Raw genomic sequence first — 8,863 nt, forward strand, 5'->3', positions numbered from 1 at the left:
TCCTGTAGGCACTGGAAGTGAGGGGGAGGGGAGGAGGGACCTGAAACACTGCAGGAGAATGAAGGCTTGGCAGCTTCTACTCTGTTCTGTCTTAGTCAGTGGCAGACAGCTAGTGCACCCTGAAAGGTAGGCAAGTCAGAAGCCATGTCATTTAGGGACATCGTAGCGGTAGTGTGCTTGAAGTTTGAAACTAGGACAAAATCTTGGTGGGGAAAATTTATGTAGTCAACATTTTTCTTGCTAATCGCTTTGTGGTGAGTGTAGGAGAAAATGAGCAAGGATGAAAAATAGTTGCATAAATTCAGTAAGATTAGTGGTTTTAAAGTGGGAGCAAAGTGCGTGTGGATAATTCTGCTTGAACAAGAGGTGGTGAGGAGAGATTCATGAAGATGACTCTTGTTTTTCCGAAGGTAATGACCAGATGTTTAGTTCTATCTCCAGTGGAGATGCTTCAACAGGAGAGTGGCTCCAACAGCAGATTAGGACACCTGTAAGAAAGAATGTCCTGAAACAAAGGCTATTAAACCTTGAGATAAATTACCACAGATTACCGAGATCTTCTCTTCCTAGACAATAAATTGTAAACTGTTGACAGTGACATTCCACAGCTAAAGGAAGGGACGTGCCAAATGAATTTTTAGATGCTATTTAGCTTTGTTTTAATAAAAACTTTAGGCATATTCAAAACCTTTGATAACTGTCTCATTAATATGTGGACATGCATTTGCTGTAAAAACGGCAGTTTAGCTTCTTTGAACTTGCCGTGACACTGGTCATTTTCTTTCTCTTATAATACTCTCAGTTTCCATATAATATTAAGGAAAAATCAGCTCAATATTTTAAATGTTTTATTGAAGAAATTACTGTATTAGGGGCCATGACAACCTTTGTTTATCCTTAGATGTTCAACTGATTACTCAGCCTCATTGTATTTAATATGGGCTGTCTTTAATATGGACTCTGCAGCTTTTTAATAGCGTCTTTCCTTAAATATCTATAATGCGTCTTAACTGCTTTTATAGCCCATTTACATCATAGGCAGCCAACTTGTGGCCAAATTCAAAACCAAGAAGAGCAAGCTCGACCCTAATTTTGCTAGAAGTTATCACACTGATATATTTCAGATAAGGTCAGTGGTAGGGATTTGTACTTGCCATCTAACTCCTTTTTCTCCTTTCACTTTCATAGCAGTTTCCTATCCTAAGAGTTCCGGAACTGCTTTGGGAGTTGTATAGATTTGGGAATTCTGTGGAGATGCCAACAATGGATACTGAGGTCTGTCAGCAAGTCTCCTCCTCAGTCATAAGGGAGTGCTCAGCACCAACCGTGGCCATTGTGTGGGGTACAGGAGGGACTCTTTTTTTTTTTTTTTTTTTGCAGTACGTGGGCCTGTCACTGTTGTGGCCTCTCCCATTGCGGAGCACAGGCTCCGGACGCGCAGGCTCAGCGGCCATGGCTCACGGGCCCAGCCGCTCCGCGGCATGTGGGATCTTCCCGGACCGGGGCACGAACCCGTGTCCCCTGCATTGGCAGGCGGACCCCCAACCACCGCGCCACCAGGGAAGCCCAGGAGGGACTCTTAGATGTGGGTTCCGTATTGTTCTGTAGCCTCGTGGTCCTCAGGCTCATAAGCCAAGAGCCACCTTATGGAGCAAACCAAAGAAGAATGGGACCCAGCGTGGGGCTGGCAGAGGCACCAGAGCCCCTTTGGTTCCTACCACTTACCAAATGTGAATCAATGTAGACATGAAAATATCAGCCTCAGAACAGCCATTGTCTCTTTCTCTTTTCCACTATCTCATCATCATTAAGGGAAAATTAGTGGTGGAGTTTTTAGTTTAGATGTCTTCAATTTTATGAAACTATGTATTGTTCTCTTTTAAAATAAAACTATTTTAATAATTTAAAAATTTCTCTCATGTATGATCCTGGTAATGTAAAATACACAGGTAAATGTTACTATTTTCTGTTGACTACATCTAATGTCATGTCCTGATTTTACAAGTAGGATCAGATCCTAAAGCTATGCATTGTCAATTATTTACATTTATTCATTCATCAGTAAAATTTATTTGGTATAGTTGAAATTTTAATAAGTCCCATGTTTAATGTTGTTACGTAATTTTCTGTTTAACCAGTTTATTAGGCTGTATTTAAAAATCCAAAATATAGAATGACACATAGACATTGTTATTAGACATATTTTGATTCTTATGTTCTTTGAAAATCTAATGATTTTGGAATTTATAATTTTTTTGGCATTTTTTTAATTGGACTATAGTTGATTTACAGCATTATGTTAGTTTCAGGTATATAGCAAAGTGATTCATTCAGATGTACAGCAAAGTGAATATATATATATATTCCTTTTCAGATTCTTTTCCATTATAGGTTATTAAAAGATACTGAATATAGTGCCCTGCGCTATACAGTAAATCCTTGTTTCTTGTCTATTTTATATATAGTAGTGTGAATCTGTTAATCCCATACTCCTAATTTATCCCTCTACTCCCCTTTCCCCTTTGGTAACCATAAGTTTCTTTTCTACATCTGTGAGCCTGTTTCTATTTTGTATATAGATTCATTTATATCATTTTTTAGATTCCACATATAAGTAATATCATATAATATCTGTTTTTGTCTGTATGATTTACTTCACTTAGTATGATAATCTCTAGGTCCATCCATGTTGCTGCAAATGGCAAATATTTCATTCTTTTCTATGGCTAATATTCAATTGTGTATATATGCCACATCTTCTTTATCCATTCATCTGTTGACAGACACTTAGGTTGCTTCCATGTCTTGGTTATTGTAAATAGTGCTGCTATGAACATTGGGGTGCACGTATCTTTTTGAATTAGAGTTTTCATCTTTTCCAGATATATACCCAGGAATGGGATTGCAGGATCGTGTGGTAGCTCATTTTTAGTGTTTTAAGGAACCTCCATACTGTTTTCCATAGTGGCTGCACCAATTTCCATTCCCACCAACAGTGTAGGAGGGGTCCCTTTTCTCCACACCCTCTCAAGCATTTGTTATTTGTAAACTTTTTGATCATGGCTCTTCTGACTGGTGTGAGGTGATACCTCACTGTAGTTTTGATTTGCATTTCTCTAATAATTAGTGATGTTGAGCATCTTTTTATGTGCCTGTTGGCCATCTGTATGTCTTCTTTAGAGAAATGCCTATTTAGGTCTTCTGATTTTAGAATTTATAATCTGTAGAAAACTTATTTGTTTTAATTTCAGTTTTTAGAAAATTCACAATTATAATAAGGCTAGCTAAGCTCAGAAATTGCTAAGAAAAGCAATGGTTAGAAAACATTTTAGCTTTTTCAAGGGCAAAATCTGAACTGTAGGGTCACTTGACTTGTATGATGAAGTTTGGATCCAGGAAAGAGGACTTGAGTAAGTGATGATTGATCATTTTTCATTTATTCCCATATTATAGTAGCACACTTTGTAAACAGTGATTTTTAGTCTTGATTTTGAGAGTCTTGATCATTTTTTTTCTTATTAGAAGAAGGATTGGTCTACTGAGAAACCATTTTAATTCCCGTAAACGTGTTTTTTTTTTTTGATTACATAAGATACACATTTCTTTGGTTTATTTAAGGGATGAATTTCTCTGATGCTCGTGCTTGTTTACCTTATCTTTTTTGTTGAGCTTAACATTTTAACATAATTTTATTATCATTTTTAAACTGAGTATTACCCTACCACTGAAATAAACATGCAGTGTATCAAAAATTTAATTGTGCATTTTGATTAGATGAAAAATATTATATTAATATAATTATCAAACTTCATTTATATTCCATGATATATCTGTTATATTTTTCAAAAATATCTCTAGACCAGGTGAGCCATGTTCGATACTAGATATTCAGGTGGAATCTCTTTTAAATTCAATTTAAAACCCACAAACTTATTATTTATGATCTACTTTAAAACCTAGAAATCAGTCTGGACACATCCCTCTCCCTCACTCCTTATATCCATTCCAGGAACAAATCCTGTTCATTTACCTCTTCAATGTTTCAAAAATTCATGCACTTCTCTTCTTGTCCTCTACCCGGCCTCTGTTCAGGCTACCATTACCTCTTGTCTTGACTTTGCATTAATCTCTAACCAGCTCCCTGAGCCCACTTTTGGTTTTCTCCAATCTGCTTTACACTGCTCTTCATAGTAGTGTTTGCCATCACCAAAGGTGATTTTATCACTTTTAAAATCTTTCCACGACTTTCATGGTTTCCATAGGATAAGGACCACAGTCCCTAGAACGGCCTTCAGAGCCCATTTATACCTCTCCAGGTTCACAAGAGCTTAAATGGCACAAAGGCAAGGACCTTGTCTGTTTTTGCCCATTGTTGGATCTCTGGTGAGAAAACTCATGAGTAAGAGAATCTCAAGGGTCAGTTTTTATCTTTTACCTCTAGGGCTTGCTGCTGTATTTATTTACATATGTGACTCTTTTGTTTTAAAGGTGGCAGTTCTCATTCCTTTCCGTAATCGCCATGAACATCTTCCAATTTTTTTCTTGCATCTGATTCCAATGCTTCAAAAACAGCGGCTGGAATTTGCCTTTTATGTCATTGAACAGGTGAGAATATTTTTCAAAATGGTAACTAGGTATACTAGAACGTAGTAAACTCTTAGATACTGTGTGATTAAAAGTGTGTAGTTTAAGGTTAATCCTTGGTTTTATATTTGGGTAAAATTCCATTTTGGATTGAGCCTGTTAATTGTGTATACCACATTTTGTTAATCCTTTTATCAGTTGATGTGTTCCTATCATTTTAAATCATCTAATGTCTTACCTATTAAACTGAAATATATATATATAATTATTCATATTATCAGCTATTTTTTTTCTCTGTAAATACTTTAATATCAGTATTCCGTATGTACAGTTTCTTTCAGACTTATTTAAACCCTTTGGAGATATTTTCTGTACTTCTGTGTTTTTCTACTTCTGTCATCACCTGCTTTTGTACTTAAGGTGTCATCATGGATTTCTTCCTTGGTCTGTCCCCAACCCCACTTCCCAAACACTAGGGTCCTTGCTGAATTTTGTCACTGATGGCTATATAGTATTTCTTTTTTTGGCGGTACGTGGGCCTCTCACTGCTATGGCCTCTCCCGTTGCGGAGCACAGGCTCCAGGCGCGCAGGCCCAGCGGCCATGGCTCACGGGCCCAGCCGCTCCGCGGCATGTGGGATCTTCCCGGACCGGGGCATGAACCTGTGTCCCCTGCATCGGCAGGCGGACTCTCATCCACTCCGCCACCAGGGAAGCCCTGCCTCTGTTTTTAAAGGCATTTTCTCCTGTGAGTCCACACCATTGAATTATTTTGTGTATGTGATGAAGAAGTCTGCAGAGCAGCTAAGGTCCATATTTTATAAACGTCTTAAGTCTGAATCTTAGCCTTGATCAATATTAATTCAGGCCTGTATGTTTGATAGTGTGTTGTGGTTTTGAGCTAGTAACATCTTTACCACATATGAAATAGAAGAGTCATTTTCCTGCTGAACTGGTGCCAGAAGGGCTAAGCCTTTGACGAGCAGCTCAGAACTCCCAGTTAAATATAGAAGGGGGTACAACATATTTCCCTCTTTTCCTTTCCAGACTCCTAAAATGAATGAAAGAAAAAAACTTTTAATGAGTTATTAAACTATAAAGACAAAGAGATGGAAGTAGTTGAGCGATTTCAGCCCACTTCTGGGAGTCAAGAGGCAGGTGGAGCATGGACACGCCCTCCCTTAGCCCAGCACAGGGGGCTCAGACCCACGTGCTGTCAAGGGGGATGGTGACAAGAATTGAGTTAGTCTGCTGGACAAAGCCCCCCTGCACATCTCAGCCCTTGAAAGACGAACTGAAGCACTGGGCTAAACTAAGGGATTGTTTAAAAGTTTGATTGCAGAACAGTCAGATCCCTAGTTTCTTAAGTTGGCTTGTGCTGCCAGGTGATTACTCTGTTGTATCTTGTAGAAAATGAAAAGTTTCTCCGTGGAGAAACCAGCGCGGGTCCTGCCGGTGCTGATGCGGCCGAACTCTGGCACCTCAGAGCAGAGGCCTTGAGTCGGGTTGCCTGCGGACCCCAAGCGCCCTCTGTCCTTCTCCTTGTCTGACTGTTTGAAGCCAGTCGTTCGGTGTGAATCCCCCCAACCCCTTCAACTGAGGCAGGGCGTGAGTGGCCTCTTCACTAGAGAAGTAGCTTAGCCGCAGGGAGACGATGCCTGGTCTAATGTTGGGAAGTGTCCAGAGGAAGAGGCCAGTTCCTCACTTTATCACCTCCATGAAGCCCGCTTTCATTCATTCAACAAAGGGGAGACAGCAGGGGACAAGCCAGGTGAGGCCTCTTGTTCTTGTGAGGGAAGGAGGGCAGTAAATAATCATGTGGTATGTCAGGTGGTGCCCGGAGCTAAGAGTCGGGGCAGAGAGAGCGGTAGGGGCAGGGAGGTGTGCTCTTTCCTTCAGAGTCTTTACGGAAGGCTCTTGGAGGAGGTGAGGCGGGAGCGGCCCTGAACAAAGGAGCAGCCCATGCTGACGTTCGGGGATGTGTGTTCCAGGCAGGGCAGGAGAGCGCATGGTGTGTTTGTGCAAAGTGGTCAGTGTTGCTGGAGCGACAAGTGAAGAAAGACGTGAGGCAGGAAATCATAGGCGGGATAGACGCAGGTAATGAAGAACCTGGGGGAGGGGCTTCCCTGGTGGCACAGTGGTTGAGAGTCCCGCCTGCCGATGCAGGGGACACGGGCTCGTGTCCCGGTCCGGGAAGGTCCCACGTGCCGCGGAGCGGCTGGGCCCGTGAGCCATGGCCGCTGAGCCTGCGCGTCTGGACCCTGTGCTCCGCCACAACAGTGAGAGGCCCGCGTACCGCAAAAAAAAAAAAAAAAAAAAAAAGAACCTGGGGGAGGACTTGGGTTGTCCCGCGGAAGGTGAGAAGGTGCTGGAGGCTTCTGAGTAGAGGAATGGCGTGATCTAACGGTCTTTGGAGAAGATGACGGTGCGGAGAGTAGACTGAGCGGGAGCTTCTGCCGCTGACTCGGGCTGCGGTGGTGTTGGAGGGAGGTGAGCAGTGGCTGGGTTTGGGCTACATTGGGTTTAGAAGTCAGATTATTTGCTGTTGAAGTGGACGTACGTTGTGAGCAACGGAGAATGGTCAACCAGGATGCAGGGTTTTTGTCTTGAAGGAGGGTGTCGCCGTTTTCTGAGCTATGGCACACAGAGCGCTGGCGAGGAGGGTTGGGGCTTCTGTTTCTGTTTCAGTTTGGCTTAGGGATTTGCTCGTGCACATGCGTGTGCGTGTGTGGTGTGTGTGCAGCCAAGAGTGCTGTGCCACAACCTCACATACGTATGTGGAGGTTCCCCTCAGCTTTTTAGTGCCTTGCTCTCAACTGTGAATGGGTGGCGAAGGGTTCCCACAAAAGGAGACAAAACCAATCCAACAAAAGGGATTATAGAAAATATAGACAGTGGAGGGAACAGAGAACATTTTTTTAAAAAATGAAATGAACAGTAATAAAAACTCATAATCACTGTCCACAGAGAGTGAAGGAAAGATAATGCATCTGTGAAATGAAAACACCATAAAGAACAATCAGAATAAGAAAGTTATCATAAAAGAAAATGTGATAAGTAAAACAAAACTTTCAATAGAATGGCTGGAAGATAAACTTCAGAAGATAACTCTTAAACTAGAACCAAAGCAGGAGAAATTAAGAAGTATCAATGCCTCACAGGGCTAACCACCTCCAAGGTGGTCCCCAAGGATCCTTGCCTCTTTGTATGGTCTCCTGCCACAACGAATAAGGGCTGACTTGTGTGGACAACCACACTGCAGAGTGACAGTGTGTGATTTTTGAAGGTAGGTCATAAAAGACATTGCCGCTTCTGCTTTGGTCTGTTGGATCACTTGCTCTTGGGGAAGCCAGCTGCCATGTCATGAGGACACTCAAGCAACCCTGTGGAGAAGAACTGACTTGCCAGCGTCATCTTGCTGGCTGTGTGACTGAGTCCTCTTGGAAGTGGATCTGCCAGCTGACGCCCAGACATCATGGAGCAGTGATCAGGGATCTTTGCTGTGCTGTCAGAATTTCCTATCACAGGTGCTTTGAGCATAATAAATGACTGTGGTTTTATTAGCCACTAGTTTTGCTGTGATTTGTTACACATCAGTAGATAACAAATACACTTGCTAATCAGAGTTCTGAAAAAATATAGCAGGAAAAAAACGGGGTTGGGGTGGAGTAAAATGACCAAAGAAATAATATAAGAATATTTTCCAGAAGCAAAGACATGAGTCTTCAGATTAAAGGGGTCCACATGTACACATGAATAAAATATAGAGCTTTAAAGCATATTATTTTGAAACTTTAGAATGCAAATTAAAAAGGGAAGGTATCAAAAAGGTTCTGTAGGAAAAATTACCAGTGATTATGTATCAGAATCATATGAACCTTCTCAGCAGTGCTGATACCTAGAAGATTGTGGAGCCACATGCCGTTAAAATTCTAGGGGAAAGTAATTCTTTTTTTTTTTTTCCCGGTACGCGGGCCTTTCACTGTTGTGGCCTCTCCCGCCGCGGAGCACAGGCTCCAGACGCGCAGGCCCAGTGGCCATGGCTCACGGGCCCAGACGCTCTGCGGCATGTGGGATCCTCCCGGACTGGGGCACAAACCCGCATTGGCAGGTGGACTCCCAACCACTGCGCCATCAGGGAAGCCCCGGGGAAAGTAATTCTTACGTAGAATTTTTTACCCAGTCGGAATATCAATCAAGTGTGAGGGTAGATTGATGGCATTTTCAGTCATTCATTGGCTAAAATATATATATATATATATATATATATATATATATAT

At 41.8% G+C, this 8,863-nt stretch overlaps 1 protein-coding gene across 3 annotated transcripts in view; it reads left to right on the forward strand.

Moving 5' to 3' along the window:
• Window positions 1–8,863, forward strand: part of B4GALT6 (beta-1,4-galactosyltransferase 6) — a 65,638-nt gene that overhangs the window by 46,147 nt on the left and 10,628 nt on the right. For all 3 annotated transcript variants that reach the window (XM_029234059.1, XM_029234076.1, XM_029234065.1), the window contains one exon: window positions 4,489–4,605. In XM_029234059.1, the coding sequence (XP_029089892.1) occupies window positions 4,489–4,605 (117 nt within the window). The remainder of the gene's footprint in view (window positions 1–4,488; window positions 4,606–8,863) is intronic.

Source organism: Monodon monoceros, unplaced genomic scaffold (assembly GCF_005190385.1).
Source record: "Monodon monoceros isolate NGI ecotype Baffin Bay Population unplaced genomic scaffold, NGI_Narwhal_1 Super_Scaffold_1, whole genome shotgun sequence".
NCBI lineage: Eukaryota > Metazoa > Chordata > Mammalia > Artiodactyla > Monodontidae > Monodon > Monodon monoceros.